This window comes from Coturnix japonica, chromosome 11, assembly GCF_054131305.1.
Source record: "Coturnix japonica strain WE chromosome 11, WE-NBRP24, whole genome shotgun sequence".
Classification (NCBI taxonomy): domain Eukaryota; kingdom Metazoa; phylum Chordata; class Aves; order Galliformes; family Phasianidae; genus Coturnix; species Coturnix japonica.
Genome location: NC_140673.1, coordinates 8,707,953 through 8,729,737, shown reverse-complemented (window position 1 = coordinate 8,729,737; position 21,785 = coordinate 8,707,953). Strand labels below are relative to the sequence as shown.

General features: G+C 40.8%; 2 protein-coding genes across 12 annotated transcripts in view; one reads left to right on the top strand and one right to left on the bottom strand.

Moving 5' to 3' along the window:
- The window catches only part of CLCC1 (chloride channel CLIC like 1), a 14,328-nt gene extending 12,090 nt beyond the window's left edge, over positions 1 to 2,238 (top strand). For all 4 annotated transcript variants that reach the window (XR_014932614.1, XM_085511063.1, XM_015869408.3 and 1 more), the window contains one exon: positions 1,058 to 2,238. The gene's annotated coding sequence lies outside the window, so the exon portion shown is untranslated. The remainder of the gene's footprint in view (positions 1 to 1,057) is intronic.
- The window catches only part of GPSM2 (G protein signaling modulator 2), a 23,699-nt gene extending 1,914 nt beyond the window's left edge, over positions 1 to 21,785 (bottom strand). Inside the window, exons 1-15 of one of the 8 annotated variants that reach the window (XM_085511048.1) lie at positions 21,521 to 21,674; positions 14,597 to 14,908; positions 11,137 to 11,380; positions 9,072 to 9,293; positions 8,007 to 8,142; positions 7,437 to 7,579; positions 6,839 to 6,962; positions 6,477 to 6,592; positions 5,333 to 5,488; positions 4,414 to 4,522; positions 4,027 to 4,156; positions 3,436 to 3,506; positions 1,927 to 2,103; positions 1,040 to 1,202; positions 703 to 920 (exon numbers count right to left, since the gene is read on the bottom strand). In XM_085511048.1, coding sequence (XP_085367174.1) covers positions 703 to 920; positions 1,040 to 1,202; positions 1,927 to 2,103; positions 3,436 to 3,506; positions 4,027 to 4,156; positions 4,414 to 4,522; positions 5,333 to 5,488; positions 6,477 to 6,592; positions 6,839 to 6,962; positions 7,437 to 7,579; positions 8,007 to 8,142; positions 9,072 to 9,293; positions 11,137 to 11,186 — 1,815 coding nt within the window. In that variant the 5' untranslated portion in view covers positions 11,187 to 11,380; positions 14,597 to 14,908; positions 21,521 to 21,674. Of the gene's footprint in view, positions 1 to 702; positions 921 to 1,039; positions 1,203 to 1,926; positions 2,104 to 3,435; positions 3,507 to 4,026; positions 4,157 to 4,413; positions 4,523 to 5,332; positions 5,489 to 6,476; positions 6,593 to 6,838; positions 6,963 to 7,436; positions 7,580 to 8,006; positions 8,143 to 9,071; positions 9,294 to 11,136; positions 11,381 to 14,596; positions 14,909 to 17,022; positions 17,108 to 21,520 lie in introns of those variants that run through there. The other 7 variants (XM_015869392.2, XM_015869391.2, XM_015869393.2 and 4 more) reach the window with 7 other exon arrangements.

The following is a 21,785-nucleotide window of genomic DNA, read 5'->3' as shown; positions in this document are numbered from 1 at the left end:
CAATGCTATTAGTATCCAATATATATATCATTTTATAGCTATTAATATTAACAATATTATATTCTGTATTACATACTATAACAGCATATTACTAATATGTTATTTTGTAATTTTAAAATAATATGTAAATATAGAAAATTATATTTAAATCAATATAAACATATACATTAAATAAATATATAATACATTATTGATATACACAGTACATACCTGTGAGATATTAAACATTTAATAACAAATATAATACATTTAATACATTAAATAGAATTATATTAAATATATTGTTTGTATATATTATTATCTAATGTAGCATTTAATATATTTTATATTAACATAATTATATATTTAAAATATGTATTAAATTAATTATCCAGTGGCTGTAAGTACATAAGCATACACATCAGACTGTGTATGAGGCCACACGTAAGAATGTATGTCTATATAAAAGTGTATGTAATGAGGTCACATACAAGAGTATATATGAGTATGTATGTTAAAATATGTATCAATATACGTTCATAGATATGATACATACATAGCATTTTACTTTCATACATATAGGTTGTTACTTTTTTTAACTTTATGTCCTTATCTACCAAATCCACTTTTATCTTAAAACCTTTGTGCTAAGCATGGAAGCCTTCTCAAAGATTTTAAATAGCCTGATGCACAAATCGAACCCCAGTGATCCCACAGCCTTACCTGGCATTTTATTAATATATCAAAGAAGTCCTCATCTAGCTCTCTGTTGTTACTGGCCATTAAGTGGCCCAGCACAGATGGACTCGTGCGGTGGTTAAGACGCAGACCAGGTAGATTGCTAAAGCTGGCGCGTTGGTCATCGAGGCGGCGGCTCTGTGAGCTCGCGAGTAAATCCAGAAATTCATCAGTGTGGGGTGAGACTACAGAAGCAGAAAAGGCTACAAGGGAAGAACAAGGAACACAAATAAGCAAATAAGCTCCTCTCCATTCAAATGCATTTTTAAAATAGCATTCGACAGGAACTGAAGTCAGCTATAGATCTTATTTTAAAAATTACATTTTCTTATTGTTTTAGGTGGAGTAGAGGACGTTGCTACTGAAGCAGCTGAGAATCTGTTCTTCTCCTGGAAGTGGCATCTCTGATCATCCATCCTGTTACTCTGGAATCGGCTCAGCAGATCAAAGAACCCTTCATCTGCCACTGTTTCTCGACTGTTTCTCTGAAGAGGAGAGAAAAGTTAGAGGTACTTGTAACTGAGAAGTACCTAAAAATCAGGGCAACTGCAGGGCAGTTTGATTCCAGTAATATATTTGCATATCTGAAATTCATTAAACTAATTTTTTTTTTTAGTTATCTAGTCCTGTAGACAGATTTATCCAAAGAAGCCACATTTATAATATGGCAAATGGTTCTGGAAGGTAAAATCCAGTAGAGGCATTTTGTTCTCAGGAAGAAATAGTATTCTGAGTGGTATAAGTAAGTCCACCAAGAACCCCAGTGCCCATAAGCCATGAAACTGCCATTTGCTCCTTAGATCTGTGTTCAGTAGCACTCTTCTCCACGAGATCAAATGAGACTGTTTCTTTTTAATCAACTTCCACAAAGAGTGCAGTAATTTAAAATATACCCTTAATTACACCTTTCACTGTCTGAATCCCAAAAGCTATATTTTGTAAGTTAGGAGAAGCAGAGTCTGGGAGAAATGCTAGAAATAAAATACATGCAAGCTAAGCTCTAATTTTAAACAATCCATTAAGAAAACGTAGCAGTCCCAATAGTAGGAGAGGCTTATAGCTGTCACTGCCCAGGAGACAGAAGGACAATGGCAGATTCTACAGTGTTTAACTAAAAATGTTATCTGTACAGACATCTTTCCCATAGTTTTAGTCAAATCAAGATTATGTGAAGTCAAGGTTATGATCCGTACAGGACTCCAAACCTACCCTCTGAGAGTTGGGGAGGCGGCTGTCAATAGAATTACTGGCATCCTGCAGAACTTTTGAAGTGGTGCCATTTTTATACTTTTTGCCTTTGAGTCGATTAACAAAATGCAGTTTTGCTGAAGGTTTGGCAATGAGTGGTTTCTGTTTAGCAAGGATCTCACTGTTCCAGTTCTGAACCTAAAAAACAAAAACATTTTCATCATATATTCTTTTATTTTTTATTTGTATATTCTTTTCCTCCCAAAATGCAGCTTTATGCTATTCATTTTATCCAACCACTAGAACATAAAAACTTAGTTTTTGCTTCTGTTACTTGACCTGTGATTATTGAGATCTTGTTACCTGAATCAGGACACTACTGTTACTGATCTGCCCTATGACTGAGCCATCATGCAACAACTGATTTGACTAACATGTGCTCATGGCCTGTGTAATCAAACGTGCTGATGTGCACACAGAAACTGTAGGAAGAATGGAGAAAATGCCACTGAAAGAGCAAACAGTATTAACTATCTCATTTCACTGAAGACAGCAGGGAAAGCTTTATTAGTCTGACAGAGTTCCCCTAAATTCTCTTCTAAAATAAGTGCCCCGTAGATCTGATAACTTCCTCTACAATAACAAACTTCCCTAATTGGAACAAAACAAGTTCTTGTCCCTGCATCAGAGCCTGTAGCCACAGTCTAATCTTCCAGCAAAAGAGAATTCATTCTAAAGCCTTAGAGATCAACCTGCGATCCAGCTCCCAGATGACAGTATCCTGTACAGTCAAACGTACTGCTAGTGTCTGCCGTGTTGTTCTACACATCAAAGACATTTAGGGAGCAAACTTCAGAACCTTCTACATGAATGTCTTGAAAAGAGCCCTTTATAAGCACTAAGCCACAAAACTAGGTTAATACTAGATTATAAAAATCTACATGAAGCATTTGAGTATATTTAGGGCAGACAATCACAGGCGCTACATATTTTAAAAGATACCACAGACAAATGGGTTCAGAGAATAAGAAAAGACAGCTGATACTGCCAAAAGCTTAAGGGTTCCCTGCAGGGAAATCCGTCTGCAATAAAACCCAGCATCTTTAGAAATCCGTGTCCAAAGCAGCACTCAAAGCAATAGTGCTGCAGCTGCACCAGCTGTCACCGTCATTTTGTATTTTTAAACATGGTGGTATGCTTTGGCTCACTTGAAAAGATGGGCATCAGATAGCCCAACGTGCAGGGAAAAAACAGCAATTTCACCTTAACTCTGGGATTGTTTATGTAGAAGTGCCAGCTCACATTTAAATTCCAAAGAGACTTCTCCTTGAAGACTGACCTAAAGCTTTGGAGTTCTGTTCTGAATCATTTTCTACATCATACAAAAGCCACACTCTTAAAGAAGTGATTACAGGAATTCTTTTGATGTCAGTCATCATTTTTAACATTCAACTCTTACAAAAACCTTTACATTTCACTGCAATCTCATCAGCAGAGAAAGAAAAAAAAAAAAAAAAGGCACCAACCAACCTTTTCTGGTGTTAGTTTCATAAGTTCCATGTTTTCCATACTGTGACGACGTCCCACCCTTGGCCGGGTACCTTCAAGAAAGAAAGAAGTTCATCTTGTTTTGCCATTAAGGTTTATGGTGTCGCCTTCAAAGCTGTGCCTGTGTTCATCAAATGCCCAAGGTGAGCAATTCTGAGATCTAAACTCACAAGAGAATAAATAATCCGTACTAAAAGCAGCTTTAAAAAACACACAGATGTAAGGTATGCAACTTGTTTTCATGGGACAGAGGAGAGAAGCATGGATCTTCACACAGAAAAACATCAAATGAAGCGTTTTTAACTATAACCCCTTCTGTTCTTACAACAGCACATAAAAAAAAGGAAGGATATAATTTGGGCAGCAAACAACTACGTTTGCCACATTAAAAAAAGACTGATTAGAAACTTCAGGTGATGTGTTATGTGAAGAAATGAGGCAGTAACCTGCAATTCACAACTGAAATCCTCCAAAAAAAGAAGCTGAAGGGCTCCAGCACTGCACCATTTATGTTTCTGTGTGGGAGAGAGGAAAAAATAAACAATACAGCATCTATAGTCAGAAAACACGTACCATTCAGACTGTTATCTACCGCATGGCTTTCTGACATCATGGAGGTGTTTGTGCTATAGCTTAATCCAAGAACCATTTGAAGATCTGAGAGATTAAGTCGAGCAGTGAGTTCCCCACTTCTATCTCCTACCTGTAACCAAATAAAATAAGCAATTGTTACTGTAACATAAACATATACATATGTAAATACAAAGGAAACTTTGTTCCCAGACTTCTTTAGAGAAAAGAGTTTAAAAGGCTTTGTCTTATTGAAAACTGTTGAAGCCATCTTTTTAATGAAGTACATCAAAGGCACAAACCAAAGCCTACAATAACCTCTGCCAGGCTCTCAGTGAGAGCAAAAACCTGGCAGCCAACAGAGCCAACAGACACGAGTGGCAGTCGTACCTCTCTGGAGATCTCCAGGTGCCTCTCAGCAAAGTGCATGGCTTGGTCATGATTGCCCAGAGCAGTATATGCGTTCCCTAAGCTCCAGCATGCTCTCCCTTCACCAATTCTGCAAAAGATAGAACATCTTCAGGGATATGTTTCATGTACTCTCTGAACACTAGAGGTCAGGTTTTCATAATGTCACCACAATATTACTGTGCCAAGGAAAATTCAGACTGTCTCCAGAAACTATTCCAACACCACCATGTTAGAGAACTGTGATCTGGTATTAGCTTAAATGTGAGCAAATCTCATCAAAACTTAAATTTTAAAATTTACAGCAACCATTTAATCCACTCCTTATAGTTTTGCAAGCATGAAACATTGCATAACCCCCTTTCTGTTCCTCAGACTGCGTGGTTTATTATTATTCAGGTATTCTACTTATTTTATGCATTTAAAAGCTGTAAAAAAAAAAACAACAGCATAACAAACACCACTGCCAGCACAAAAACAAACACTTAATTACCCAAAAAAAACCCTTTACAAATAATTATAAAAGATGCATTATTTACAACTAGATTATCCTCCCTTCATCATCCCTTATTTTCTTCATTTGTGGAGAAGCAGAAGAAAAACTCCTGTGAAGATATTCAAACTATTACAATCAAATCATGCAAACTTTGTTTTTCCTTTCATTTTCACGGGCAGTACCAAAAAAAGAAGATCTAGAGACAGTCATTCATCAGTTGTCCTCTCATCACATTCATTGTCCGCAATACTTTCATGAGCTTTTTTTTCCTCACCAATTCCAAACATGCTCAGTACTGCAGGGAGTTCACATTGAAATGTGGCACACTGAACAATGTCAGCTAAGTCTGAAGTTACAAAAATTACTTTAAGCACCATACACACGAAACAGTCTCTTGGGTCTTACTTGTCATTTAATTCCTGAGCAATCACAAGGTGTTTCAAATGATAATCAATTGCTTTCTCATAGTCTTGAAGCAGGGTGTATGTGTTTCCAAGGCTGTAGCAGGCCTGTGCTTCCACAGCTCTATCTTTAAGCTGCCGAGCCAGCTGTAATGTCCTCCTGAAAGAAAGGGTTAGTCACCTCACAAATCGCTACTTATGCAAGTAAGAATCTGTTACATAAACTAAATAGATTGGGACACCAGAATGACCAATTAGCTGCTAATAAATGGCCTTGCAAAATCTTATGAGATTATAGGCATCTTCCACTCCCATTCATTGCAGTCCATTTCTATTTACTTCACTGCAGAGTGGACAGAGCCCTCAGACTGCATGCTCCAGTGTTAATGTATTGCTTCATCAACAACTTACAGGTGATCTGCTAGTATTATGTACTTGAAACAGTTTATTATCCACATTAGAATAATTACTGTGTGTTTTCCATCAACTTGAGCAAGACAGACCTATAACCACCAAGCCAACCCATCTCTGCTAGTTAAGAATTTAAATAGAATCTCCTCAATATTGAGGTACTATATTTTCCAGTTTTCAAGAAGAATGGGCAAGCCCTGAAGTCCAAGGAAGATGCTCACACCTTCACTGCATCTTTGAAGAGCTTATATTTTCCTGAGTTACAGCAGCAACATGCCTGCATACATGTCTAGAGATAAAGAAGAAAACTCTTAATTACAAACACAAACTAATATGCAAAACCATGCTGATATGCACTGCCAACTTCTGATGGTGAATAAACCTGAGACAGCTAATAATATCAGGTGTGTTAAAAAGTCACTTTGATCGATCACTCCACAACTCACTAAGACCTAAGACAATAATGCCTGGTTCTAGAATCAAGTGTATAAATGTGCATCAACAGGAAGACATCCACAGTGCTGAGAAATATCTGTTTACAGGTAACAAAAAAGATCAAGATTAACGTTATCCTAGAAAACCTAAGTAGGGAAAAACATCAGATATTTTTTACTAAACAAACGCAGCCGTTTTCTAAGTATATTTTGAAGAGATGGCTATTCTACAGCAAGCTCAAGTACCAACACAACTGAAACTGACTCTATGAGAAGAGGTATAAGTGTAAGCAATCTACTAACTTGTAGTATTCAGAAGCGGTTTCAAATTCACCCAGGAATATGTAGGCATTTCCAAGATTGCTGTAGGCTCTTCTTTCTGCTGATCTATCACCGAATTCTTTTGCAATTAGGAGACGCTTAAAAATGTGAAATAAGCATATTAATCACATTTTGTACTTCATATCATACATCTGCACATAAAACTGAACGCCCATTGATTTTCCAACCCTATCTGTCCTTTAAGCCAATAGTGCTTGAAAAGAACAGCCAGACTTGACGCTAGGCCTTAAGATCTAAAGCTTGCAATAAAAAGCTCATGAGTATGCAACAAAACACACGTATATGAGGACTGGAGCAACTGGTGATATTTCACATTGCTGTACCTGTTCATGGGCTAAAACTGCACTCCTGAAGTTGCCCAAAAGGTAGTGTGTGTTCCCCAGATTTCCAAAGGCACGTCCTTGTGCTGCTCTATCACCCAGCTCTGTGACTAATGTCAGGTTTTCCCTGTTTTGAAGAAGTGAGAAAAGAAAGACTAGTGCCTTTGAAGTTATTTTTTCCTCGCAGTCATTTAAACAGATGTACATCCTAATTAGATGAAGGGAAAAGCAGAGTATTCTGCTTTGGCCTACTTTAATGGCCTTTATGCAACCACAGTTCCTCCACAGAGTAGGGAACACTTTACATGAGATACTGAACTGCGTTCTTGTTCATTCTGGCCTGCTCATTTCTAAGAAAAAAACTATATTATATGCGAGTACACAAAATTCAGTTGTCTCAGTCTTGTTCTAAGAGTAGCGCTGAACTGTAATGTAGGGGAAGGACTTACCTGGTAATAAAAGGTACACTGAAAATGAGAGCTAAACAATAAATTGTGTACTCTCCAGTAGCTTATGAGCTCATGACTCCACAAATCTCAATATTTTAATAAACCAGATGAACGTATCTTCTATATCACCAATATTTGGAGCTTCTACTTACTCATAGTAATTAGCAGCTTTTTGCAAAGCATTTTTCACATCCTCTGGAAGCTCCCCTGGATCATGTGTCCCAGCAGAAGCCACATTTTTCCCTTTAGAGTGATAAACATTTCCCAGATTATACAGTGCTCTAGCTTCTCCAACCTAAAACAACAGCAAAGCAAAGCATTACAACTTTCTGCTTCCAGCTCCTGCGTCACAACAACCTTTACTGCGGCCCACAGAAAGGAGTTTGTTCACTACTTGCCAATGCAGGCTCTGCCCATTCTGAGTATGCTCTCATTGTCTACCCACATCACACCCACTTGCACTCCTCAGCCAAACTGTATCACATATTATTTCCTTTTGAGGTATATAGGATATAATTATTGAGGCCAATTATTAAAAGATTTTATTTTCTCCCAGGAGCAAACAGCCATCTTAAAACTGACAGATTCTTATCAGCTATAAGAAATAATGGACTATTCAGTATTTAATTTCCTCTGAAAGATGGCACACTCATCACCGAACAACAGGGTTCACTAGTAAGTATTCTTAGGAGTTTATATCCGGATTCCTAAGCATCACTCACCTTATCATTAAGCTCTCTGGAAATATCCAGATGTCTTTGACAACAAACAATAGCTTCTTCAAAGTTTCCAAGTACCTTCAAGGTGTTGCCCAGATTTCCACTAGCTTTAGCTTCTCCCACCAGATCTCCAATTGTCCTAAAAGTGCAGAAGTGAAGTCATTCAAAACCAAGCCAACAATCAGCATGTGGTAGACATTAGAATTTATGAAAAGAAAATGGAAGCATATGTGTATATTCCGTTCATTTATATCTAAGAGGCAATCACATAAATATGGTTCAGTCTATCATTAGGGAAACATTTGATTCTTAATAATTATACAAAAAGGCAGTCCCAGGATGGCAGAAGGTTTTAACTATTTCTTAGTTGTCTTTGACTTTTATTACACAGTAAACCTACTGGTCTCCCAAAAAGCTCAGAAGAAATCCTACACTTCTGGGCTCTGAATGAGATTAAGGCAAAAGGTCACCACTGAGCCACTGTACCTCTGATACCAAAACAGCAGGTTTCCACAAGGATGCTTATTGAATGTGGGCACTTCTGTGGTTACCACATTTAAACAAGTAAAGGGGGCGGGAAAAATAGTTTTTTGCTTATAGTGTGGTTAAGTCCTACATTAGAGTGTGCGTCTTTTATTGGATCTATAATAAATAATCTAAAATGAGATAATAAATAGTGTATGAAATACACAGCTCTAGATTTTGGTGTAATGTATTGTAAGTTTTACACAACAGAAACAAGTTTTATACTTTAAACAAGAGAGCCAGGACGATTTGAGTTTTACGAACAGAGAAGGGTAAAGAAAGGTTGGATTTAAAGAAGCTTCTTAATTATCCACAAACCTGGTAAGGCCTCAGTCAGTACTAGGATTACGGTGCTAGGCTGAGAATTAGCTCCCAGGTTAAAGGGCAGTCGAGTTACCTACCAGGCCCCCAGCCCTCTCCTGTCACCACATCCATGCATTATCTAGTATTAGCAGCATGTTTTGGTAGGCAGACCAACAGCCAGCTGCTCACCTCTACAAGAACAGGATGAAATGAAGAACAGGGTTAAAGACACAAGATTACCTTGCAAGAGTTAAATCATGGTGATGGTATTCCAAGGCCTTTGCATATTCATGCAAGTAGAAATAGGCATTGCCAAGCTGGCTGTAAATAGCACTGAGTGTTTTTAAGTCTTCAGTTCCAACCTGAACAGCTGCTTCGAAGAAAGACACACCAGCTCGGCAATCTCCTGCTTTACACAGGCGCTCACCCTCCAAAGCCAGCTCCAGGCAAGAAGCCTCCATCCTGCACAGGTTAAGTCAGAAGAGATACCTGTCACTCTGCGTGCAGTATTTTGTCCAATAATCCTGAGTTCTGAAAAGGTGCATTTTACTCAGAGGGTAATCTCCATTTGTTTAGGACATGAAGTCAGCACAGTACAAACAACAACCATAATACACTAACATAACACAAGCTAAGCCTGAAACACAACTTGGCACTTGAGTAGTGATATGCAAACACAGTGATGGAACAAAAAGCTTCAACTGTTTTTATTCTTATGTCTTGAGGAAGAAATCCAAATACTGCTTTGTTCATATACATAATCTGTGGGATCCTAAAATGCTGAGTATTCACCATCTAGATAACTTCAGAACAATGAACTAAAACTCAAGTGACTACTACCAAATACTGATTTTGACAAATGTAATAATATACTCCTAGCTTTTTACTAATAGGCTTACAAGTGCAGAATAATCAAAGACTTGAACACTGTAATGGTGAGACATAGGTACAAATGGATGTGGCAGTATTTATAGCAGGCTAACAGCAATTGTTTTCTCCCTTCCAACTCTGTGTCCCCCAAAAAGTCAATTTTGCTGGTAGGAAGCTAATGTAGTTACCTACAAAATGCATTATTAAAAACAAACATCTTCAAAGTCCACATGCTCTCGTGTGTCAAAGGCCACCACAGAATCACAGAATGACCTGGGTTGGAAGGAACCTCAAGGATCATGTAGTTCCAACTACTTCTAAAGGTCTTTCTTATGTAATTCACTGCTACTTTGTACTTTATTTCCTATAGCGCCACTAGAGGAGAATTCTCAGTGTAGGGGAAAAAAAATAGACTTAATTAACAAAATGTCTGTCTATTCCTGTTACTTTAATGAAAAGCTGTTAAGTCCAGAAGGCACTGGAATATGTTGGATTATTATTAGTAAATAACTATGTAATTATGCAGGTATAAAATACTGCGAGCAGTAACGAAGATATCGGTGAATCTGGATTACATTTTGAACCAAGAATAAAGGAACTCTGAGAGAGAACAGTGGCTGCCAAAAAATATTCATATGCACTTCCACTATTGCAAATTCAGGCATACAACAGGTAAAAAGCTAAAATTTCATGAAGCGTTAACAACCATACAGTAAAATTTCCTACTTTGCAATTCTGAGATAAGAGGGAGGCAGGGAGGCAGAGGTAAGGAGGAAGGCGGCTTGAGGATCATAGTCCTGAAGTATTCTCCAGCTTTTTCAGAACATCCACATTTTAACAAAGCTTACAAAAATGCCACCATTCTACTTTTAGATTTTTTTGAGAAGAAATGTAGTAAGAGACATTCTCTAATAGTTCAAAAAGTGTTTGCTAATACTGCCAAAAAATGGTGGCCTTGTCAATTTGTGCAGTTTTAAGCTTTTCTTCTAGAGGGACCATGTGTCAGCTGTTCGGCACTGCAGTCCAAAACAGAACGTTCTGCATAATTTAATGTATCTTTGTTATCAAATAATATCAAATAAAAATATCTACCTGGTTGTAAGAATTGATATTCTAGAAATCTAGTTCAAAACATACGCCTACTTTCCTTCATAAGCAAGATCAGTAACAATTCCAAATGTTTGCTTTTCCAACAGCTGTATTAGCAGCAGCACTACAAGACAGCTGTTTCTACAAGACACAGCAACAGAATATTTAGTTTACCTGCAGTTTTTACGGTTACTTTTCTAAATCAGAAAGGAAATAGTTTATACAACACTCTGCAGAAACCTGAGTAAGAAGAAAGCATTTGTGACAAACCTACTGACTTTCCAAGAGAACCAGAAGAATCTGGATCGTAAGTAAAATAAGCTACTAGCACAAAATAGTACCATACCTGCTGGTCTTTGACATTCCACAACTTAAGCACAGTGAGATGACAGACATGTTTAACTTTTGCAATTGAAAATACTGTCTGCTCGGTAGTCAGTAATGATGCAAATAGCAAATGGTAACTGAAGCATGAAGTTCTTCCCAGGTACGACTTCTCAGGTTGGATATCCATAACACATGTGATGATGGTAAGTTTGGAAGCTTCTCAGAGAAGCTAAAGCACTCCTATTGCTAGAGCACACAGCTTGCTTTTTATTACATTGTGCAGGTGTTGAATGTAAGACAGAAAAAGGCAGAAATGATTAAGCACAGCATGTTACACCATCAGCAACTGAAGGTTTAAGATTTAAAACACATCATTGGGTAATCTTAATCCTATCCAAAGAGGTTCTCTCCGGGCACCTCATGTTAACTGACATGCCTAATTAAAGTGATGGCTAGAAAATATGGTGCTCCCCAGTGCAAAATGTTAGAACATTATACAACCGTGTTCATTTCCTCTCATTTTTAGCTTGAAAGAATTGCAGTAGAACTTTCATTAAAATGCCTATATGGCAAGAAAAAAAAAGAGTCAACATGCTGCACCAGACTCCAGATGTAAAAATTGACTTAGACCATAAAAAATCATGGGTTTATTTGCAATTTAAGAATGCTGTGGACCAGGGATTTTTCTGGTATTCTCTGCACTCAAGAAATTTCACATCATTCCAGAGACTGCCAGATGGCAAGGCAGCGTTACCGTTTTGTCAAGGAATAATGTGAAACAATCTTATGACTCTGCAATCCTGATTTAGTAACACTTACACACATGAAATACATGGTTTGTTTTCGGTTTCGGTGTTGTGTTTTCTTCCCCATACAGAAAAGATAAGCTGATGAGTATCAGCTGTTTCAATTCAACCAGAATTATAGGAAGTAAATGAGAACAAGAATTAAAAACTGTTTGGGTAAAAAAGAAGTCAGCAATTAATACTACATGAGCACACCTCCACGAAGGTTGCTTCAAAGCTAGTTGGAATCTGTACAACAAATTGAAGCTATATGGATCCATTCCTACTGGCCTTCCACATTTTCGAAGTCTAAATACACTATAAAAAGATAAGAACAGATAAAACAAAATATTTTCATTTAATACAATCACTTCTACTCAATATTTTATTCACACTTCAGAAAAGCGATGGAATTATTAAGTTATTCTACCACTTTGGAGCAAAAGGGTTTCTAAGTTTATCCATAGAGTACAAAAATGGACCCACAAAATGTGTATATATGAATATATATATTTTTACAGACTTTGGAAGACTGCTCTGAAAAATCATACATGTTTAGATGCACGTAACTGTTCTACAGTCAGAAACCCATCAGAGACTGTTCTAACTGCTAATGGTTACACAGCATGCCAGCAGTCCAGACAGAGCCAGGTTATCAATGTTTTAGGAAGTCATTAAATAGTTAGAAGCGGAATATGAAATTACTTGCCCTGTTCCAAGGGCTGAATCAAATTACTTATTCAACACAGAAAGGCTAAACAAAAGATGCACTGAATTCACAGAGACAAGAAAACAAGGCCCATTCATCTGGGTACTCGTAATGAAACTGTTCCTGATGAACAGGATAGCTTTCTTCCAGATATGGCTGTGGAAATACTGCATTATTCTGCTTACAGCTGCCTCCACCTGCTCCCTGAAAGGCTGGCATCTCCTGAATAATTTCTCATTTGTAAAACTACCTCATCCTTATCTCTGCCTCCAAGCTCTTCATCTTCCTGGCTCCCTTATGCTTTGGTTTGGTTTTTGGTCTTCTCTGACCTTAATGTTCTCTTTTGAAACCTGACCCTTCTACAAATACAACCACTGAGCATATGCCTCCATCCAGGCTTCCCCATTTTATTCCCCTTTGGACTCTTCCATCCTTTATCTGTTGGCATCTTAAAATAAAGAATGGAAAACTGGTAAGAAATCAAGCAAGAAGAAGAAAACAAGATTACACTGATTATATTAGAGTCTTTTAACACTGCTAATTTAGTTTTACTCCATTCAATTCCTACTTAAAGGATTTCTGAAAACTTTTGCTGTTTGGTGGAGTGTTACCTTGTAACTACGCTGTGAAACACAAGGATCCATGCAGGGACACAAAACCAAAAACACCTGTTGCCTCTCTTAATTTCTGAGAGAAAAGAATCATTAATGCCACAGTCCTACACTACAGATGGCAGGATGCTCCTCATCCCTATCCTATTCCTATTACTATTCCTGAACAGCCCCAGCTTTTGTTAGAGAGCAAGGATCTGCTGCAGTTGTCTGGGAACAACCTGGGGCATCAGCTGGATGCATCCAAACAACCACAAACACAGCAGAAATACCAAGCTCAATCATTACTGATTTCCACTATCAAAACCAATATACACAGATCTTAGCAAGGAAAGAGAGAAGAGTTGAAAATAAATTTTATTTACCATTTTTTTCCATATTGACCACAAATAAGTTCCTCCCGCTGAGTGCACTGCAAACCAGAACTAATACTGTACTTCTATGAAAGACAACCAACCTAACACTGACAGAAAGCTGTTATGAGTGGATACTACAAGTACCTTCACGTTCATGTGAATTAATCTTAAGCCACAGCATGTGCTATCTCACAAATAAGGGTGGTGCTGTGTTTCTGTTAGTGAGGAAAATGCCTCCAAAGGAAAGCTGACTGGGGGAGAGGGCAGGGGAACGCACAAGAACCACGCTTTGCATTTCTTTCTCAAACAATCATTCCACTGTTCCAGCGTCCCATCCTGTTGAATGAGCTGCAAGATTTACCCTTCCCAGCAGCAGCCACTCAATTACAGTGCACTGCACAATGTTTCTGTTGTTCAAATTCATTAGGAGGAGTGTGGAACGCCAGCATTTCATCTCACATTGATAAAGTGGATTCCAAAAGAAAAAGGATAAAAGCATTCAGAAGTGAATGGCATATCCTCTTGACTTGCAGTTATATGACTGTTTAGTTCAAAGTATCAAAGCAGTTTTTAATCACTCAATCAAATCTATTATAGGTAAGGAAAACAGTGTTCTAGATGACAGTGCCCATCACAGCAGCAATAATGGGACAAGTACAGAAAACGTTAGCAGACAAAGCTTGCAGAAGCAACCCAAGAACTAAACGAAGAGACAGCAGGTATTACCACACAGGGATCATACGCTGCATCATTTTCTCACAGTCCAAGCAGAAAGACAACAGAAGTACAAACACTTGTACGCTGTTCTGCAGCCACACAGAGTTCTAGAATCATCCAATCTAACCTACTATATAGCGGAAGTGAATTTTCAAACTTCAGAAATGAAGGAAAGCAAGGAAGCAGCGATTCAGCTTTGTTTCAGTCTCAGTAGTAACAGAGACACCAAACTACTGCAAACATGGTTAGTTTTCTAACATTAACAGTGCTTATTCATCCAAACTAAAATTCATCATCTTACCTGTATCGCACATGAAAAGACTGGTCTTCTCGCATGCTTATCAAAACATTATTTTCCTCCATTGAGCTGCATTATCAGTAGAGAAAACACTACTGTTGTAGCAAGGCGAGCAGTTTGCTACGGAGAACTGTTGTCAGAACACCATTCCAGTTAGTAGGTTAATAAGTTGGCATACAGGTATCCTAAGCTGTTGTTGAAATACTCTTCTTTGTTACTAAGGTAAGCAAGTCACTGTCAGACACATCTTAAACTTTCAGAAACACGTTCAAGTTCTTTCGTCTGTGGCCCTTTCAGCTCCATTCAGCTGCGTTCCTGCAAAGGGAACACAAGACGCTTTGCTTGAAGTCTCATAACATCCCGTTAATAACTCACAACCATTTGTAGCTGATGTAAAAGCATAACACTGCCCCAACCAAGCAGGAAATGTCAATCAAGAACGTAAAGCCAGAGCCAAAACATTCATATATACACAGCAATTCCCGTAAGCAAGCAAGAAAGCTTAACAAAAAACAACGCTCTGCTCTGTTGGAAAATTCAAGTCATTTATCCCTGTTAGTATTTTTTGGCCTCATAAAGTTCCATGCAAAAAGCATAAAGGATGAAAGGTACAAAATAAAAGGTGTAACCTAAAACCAATTCCAAACTGCTTTACACGTGAACAGCTGCCAGAACTGGCTGACACCATCCCACTTGCAAAGGCCCATTCTGGAAACCACCCTTCTGAACAGCAGGAGCACAGAAGCCAGCAGAGGTTTGAGCTCTACTCCCTTTCCCTTCCTCTCCCCAAAAGAAAGGGATATTTTTGTTTTGCCTTTTTATTTTTTTACATGGTTACACATTCCAAAGTGCCGCAGTGCTGCCGTATGAGCTCCACTTCAAAGGCACTGCAGCAGCCAGTGCTCACAAGTTAGATTTGTTTAGGCTGGCAGGGAAAACAATTTGCCAAAAAGAAACTATTCAGAAGCTTACCCACTTTTAAATATATTTTTAGTAGAGGAGTTGATGTATTTATTGCTTAGCACTAATATTACCTTCCTTTGCAAGTAAACATACAGTTGTGTAATTCACAAATGCATATTTCATCAAGAGCTTGCAGAGATGTCACAAAACAAGAACAGAACTCAGACTTAAAGTTGTCACCAGAACTCACCCATCTCTATATTGTTAATTGTCAAGGAAGGCAATGTCTCCTCATCTGTTTCATCAGTCACCAGTACGAATATTCATGCTTCTCACCACCCTCCTCTCTGACAGCGTCTTTCAAACAGACCATTCACAGTGTTCTTCCAGTCAAACAACTACTTTGCCCTTCCATGCTCAACACCGGAGTTACTTGGCATCAACAAGTGGGTGTGGGTATACTTTAGCAATTACAAAGCATGATACATACATTTTTAAATACCACTGTAACCCACGCACTGGGAAGATGACGTGACAGGTCTTTGCTCTGCACAGGTTTGCACAAACTCAAGTCAGGCAACTCCCGCAAGCAGCCAGCTGCAAGTTGCCCTGCCTGCACTCATCGCCTCAGAGCAGTCCTGGTGCTCAGCACTACAAGGGAACCAGAAGTTACTAATATGCTTTGCATCACATTTCAACTATTTCATTTAATTGGGCTCCATGTCCATCCTCTATGCCATCTCCAGTGGGTGCCACCTCCCTGCTGCTGGAAGCCCTGTGCCTCCCTCCTGCTGACCGCATGGCACGTGGCTGCCTTAGGTGGCTGACGTGGACACATCGAGCTGGCCCACATCCAACTAGAGGCACATTAATCAGTGATTAATTACAAATTAAGGAGGTAGACAACCATGAACACTCTTGCAGACACTACCTCCTTAAATCAGAAGATCCCAGCAGCATCTTTGTCTCCTTCCCTCCTCTCATCATCTCCCATGACCATATTTCCTTTTTTGCTGTCGGATGACTGATGATCTACACTCATTACTGTGCTCATCAGCAGCCACAGGGCTGCCTGGCAGCCACATTCCGACCAGTCACTGTGGGCTGGCTACCGGAACGCACCCAGCCCAGCTTATCCTGCCTTGCCTAAAGGAGGCAACAAACCAAGGCCTCCTCTGCCCATCTGTTATTTTTCACAGAGCTACAGATGCATCTGCCAAATGATGTCATCAAAGGCTGAGAGATTCAGAACTGACATGGTGAAAGTACAAATCGAGGCAGACCAACCACATGCATTCTATTTCCTCACAAAAATCAGCTACAGAGAGTGGCTGTTTCAAGATCACGGAGAATTTTCCAATGCTGAACTAAGTCTGAATTTCCTTTCAGGGAGCAGCTACAGCGTAAGTGAAAGAACAGGAAAAGAATCTTGCAGTGGGTAACCTGAAAACAAAGCAGAGCTTTGTGTACCACGTGAAGACAAAGACAGACCAAGGAACAAAAAAATACAGCAATGTTTCTCTTACTGAAATACAGAGGTTAGTTTGACTCCAGACCTCGAAAGTGTAAATCCACATATAAATGCCAGCAGTGAGTCCAGAGGAACTGAGCCACAACTGGAACCAGACAAACCACAATTTTAGTCTTTAATGGTGTCCAGGGATATTTCTTAAATTCACCTATTAACAAAGAAGCATAAAATAAGCCCCCCCCCCAACTTAATTAATTCTACTTCAAATTTAACCTTGTATTTGCATAGAAAACAGCACAGCCAATAGCATTTGTGTAGTAATAACCATTCCCCTCTGAACAGTCCTTAACACAGCAGTGTGACATGCTGGGAAGCAGCTGTTTTCTCCAGACCTTGGCACAACACAAGTTCAACAGCTGATCAGCTGGCACCACACAGAACCCCCCATACTGACAAAGTGACTCTGAGGTTTTATTCACGGTCAACAGCAAATATGGAGCAATTCCAGCTCTGAGATATCACCTTTCCTCCAGATGGCTTTACACACAGAGCAGATACCCTCGGAATGAACCACAAGGCTCCAGAAGAAGGACCAAGGACCCGACACAAGCAGCGTTCCAGTGTATCACTGAGCACAGCCCCAGTCAGACACAGGTGGGCTGCACCCAGAGGGCAGAGCGGGACCATGGGGATTTGTAACTAGGAGCATGCCTGGTAGAGCAGACTCTGCACAGCTTGTCATTACACAGTGCATGGGGAAGACCCAGCCTATGCTATCAGACTACCAGACAAGCAGTAAGTAAATACATTAATACCAGCATCTAATGTGCTTGATCAAGATGCTTCCTCCTCCACCCCAGATCTATCTGCCATGTTGACTGACAAATATCAGACCACATGAAACTAAGCCACATCACTGATTACTGCAGAAAGTCCCAAAGCAGGTGGAAAAGGGGCACTATATCAGCTTTGGGCCACACGTGACACCCATTCAACAAAACAGGAACCCTACCAACGCACTCTGCACAACACCAGGATCTCACTTACAGCATGCCAACAGAAAGCAGCACACAAAGCTTCCTCTCCTGTTCCCAAAGCTATTTTTTGCATAGGAAATCATCTGCTCCTCGTCAGAAGAATCAAAAGATTCTAGATGCTAGAGAAGTGTTTCATTGCTAGAACTGACTGACCCACGGGTAACCACCTTGTATGAGCCAAAAGAACAGGATTACAACAGGGAAACTTGGAACCTTGATGCCTTGATCTATAAAATTATTTCATCTCTCTCATTCGCCAATTAATGCCCAAGACTTAATTGCTTCAGCATCACCAGCAGTACTTCCACACAGGTAACAAAAGCTGTTTGTCAAACAGTAAACAAAAAACAGCAGGAGCTGTGACACTCACAAGTACCTTCATGTTGAATGATCCAACTGACCCAACTCTTCACTCCTGCCCCCAGCCTGTTCCTAGTGCTACATTTACTGAAAAGGATAAAAAGGGTTTTTGTGCACGTCCTTAACTCAGCATGGCTGAGGGAGAAAGCCCCAGAGATAACTGAGAGCAAGGACAGCCTGAATCAGGACTGGAAAACTGCTTTACTGAAAACATTAAATAACAGAAGGAAAAATTAATAACAAATTCTGCATAAAAATCTACAATCGCTTTACGAGACTAAAGAATAATTAATTATACTAGTGCACAATTTTATTTTGTAATAAGCTTAAAAAAGATCCTAACAAGAAGGTCCTCCTAACTCTCAAGACACTAAAAACCAACCAAACAAAAACCAAGAGGCATCAAGCACGTCTGAGACAAAAGCTTGTTCACAGCAAAGCGAGGATCACACTGCGACCCCAGCAGAAAATGAAAGCATGGACACAGCTCCAGAGCAGAGTCCAACATGGATTATCTAACTGCCAGCACACTGCTGCATTATGACAAACACCGTCACAGTGGAGGCGCTTAATTTACTGCCCTATTTCTAAACAGGCTTGATCTCATTTTTACACATTCTTTGGTTACCTAAACACAACTGACCTCGCCACATGGTGCACTCCAAGCCAAGGTAGAGGAAGATTAGCTCTTCCAGGCCCTCTCATGTACAACAAACCCTCTTTACTCTCCCTACACTTACAGCCCTTTTTGGCCTAACACAACAATCAGACTGAAATACAAATGCATTCCTTTTAACAGGATCGCTCATTAAGAGCAGAAAGAAATGCCAGGCACTTTGAACAACAATGCAATACATGAGGGAGAGAAACCACCATCTAGTCATTGCTGGTGTGTTGGTCAGAGTACCATCATGGTTCCACACCAACTATTAACCACAGTAAGTGAGGAAGTGCCCTATTAGGCACTGCAGTAATACAGGTTTGTAAAGTGAAATGGTTCAGGCATCTTGTAATGATGCAGGCTGGACAGTAACTTACAGGCTGAGAACACGCTGCTGGCAGAAACAAACAGAACCATCAGCACATATAGCACATATAACAGCAGATATGGGAACACAGAGCAGCAGCCAATGCACGAGTACTGCACATATTGCACTGATACCTTGGTATAAGAAACAGCAAAGCCCAGCAATGCAGAGGTGGCACTGCTCTCAGCACCTCACAGAACATCTCTCAGAACAGAATATCCCATCATGAAAGAATATTTCTCTGGAAACACCTAAATACCTGCCCAGCATGCAAGGAGCCAACACAAGGACATACAAGGACACTGTAACTCTAAGGACACCACAAGTAGGTCATGTACAGCAGCCATCTAAACCCTGCAGTAAGGCAAGCCCCCACCATGACAACATGCGAAAGGAAGACAAAGTGCCAGCAGTGTAACATAACTAATATCCCTATAATAAAACTAGTCAGGCAACAAGGAACTAATTCTACATGCAATGAGATTTTTGATGCAAAATGCTGGAGTAGCATCTTCTCTGCGCCTTGAAGAACAGCAAAACCTGAGATGTGTTACTAAGACCTGACTCTTCTGCCACAGCTGCACCCAACCACTGTAACACATCAATGCATCAATCCTGCACACTGCCCAGCCACAGCCAGGCTGGAACAGAATTGTGAGCAGCGTACCAGCAGGACAATTGTAGAAAAAGAGCTAAGAAATTAAAGATTTCGAGAGGCCCCATGGTACATCACATCTTGTTTTTCCTCCATAACTCAGCGGCACAAAAGCTTCCCCTTCTTATTAATAAGGGTTTACACAAGTTCCCTTATCTGAACAGGAACACTTGTGAAGCACTAAGAGGCAACTTGCCATTAACCATCTGCTCGACGTCACACCATCTCAGTCCAGCTCTCACCAGGTTTCCTACTTCTGCTCTTCCGACACTTCACACTCCTGACGCTGTGATCTCTAACAACACAGCCTTCTATTTTTGATGCAATCATTTGCATGGCTGACTTCCCACTGAGTGCCTACATGAAAGCAAACAGTTCCTTCCTTCATCTGATGCCTTTCTGCTCCCTCCTTCCAGGGACTGGTAACAGCCGTACCAGGTTCATCTCTGACCAGGCTCTAAGATCAGTTCTGCTGCCATTTGGTGGCAAGAAGTGAGGAAAACAGACAGCAAAACTAGCCCTAGCAAACTAGGGAGAGATTTCCACCCTGACAAAGAGACAGAGCTCAGTTTCAAATCACATTGATCTCCTTTACAGTTCCCCATAAGAAACACCTGCTGTGTTAGTGCAGTGCTGCTGTTGTGCACGATCCGATGTGCCACGGCCTTTAAATAATTCAGAAAGCGAAAGAAAGAAAAGGACAGAAGGAAACAGCAGTGTAAGCCAAGTGACAGAGACGGCACGTAAAGAAAGTGCTGAGATCTCCATCAGCATCTGTAAAACAATACTTTGACCTTCCAAGCATGAAGTTGTGCTGTATTTCAAGCGCAACAGGACAATAGCAACAGCCAACAGCAAGCAGCTCTCAAACAAGAGCATTACGGCAAGGCCGGTACAAGCGTCTTCTGGCCCAACGGTGCTGGCTCAAGTTTCAGACAGGTTTCGTGTAATCTTTGCAGGGAAGTAACTGAAGGCATAAAGTCCATTCGTCCTGAGGGCTGTAGAACCGCCTGTGTCTATGGAACCACGGATGGAAGCAGCGCAGCAGAACGCTGCCACGAGCCAACAGAGCGCTTCGAAATCACGGCAACGTGTGTACAAAGGCTTCACAAAGACCGCGTTACAAGGATGACAACTCCGGTCAAGTATTAGAAACTGTATGTGTTTCCAGCTCCAACAAAGCCGGCATTTACACGGGAGGCGCAGCCCGGCCCTGCCCGGCCCGTCAGCCCCGCGCCAAGCCGAAAGGAACCGCAGCGTGCGGCCGGCAGGGAGCAGCATCGCGGCACCGGGGCTGCGACACACCGCGACCTGCAGCCCAGATCCGGAGCAGCGCAGCGCACACCGGCTGCACGCCGCGCTCCGCATCGCAGCGTGCTCAGCGCAGACACCTGCGGGCGCGCCGTGACGGAGACCGCGCCGTTTGTGCTCCGGGACGCGGCTCCCAGCTCCGCCGGCTGTTGGGCACCTCACCTGGTCCCGGAGCTCCTCACCTGGTCCCGGAGCTCCTCACCTGGTCCCGGAGCTCCTCACCTGGTGCCGCCGTTCCGGGCCCGGTGCCGCCGGCAGTTTCCAGAGCGACCGCCGAGCAGTTCCTGGCGGTGCCGCCCAGGCGCAGCCGCGCTTCGAACCCGCCAATCCCCGCGCGGCCCCGAGGCGGGGCGGACAACGGCTCCGGGCCTTGCACGCAGGCGCTGCGGCCGGCGGCGGCGGAAGGCGGCATCATTCACAGCGGCCA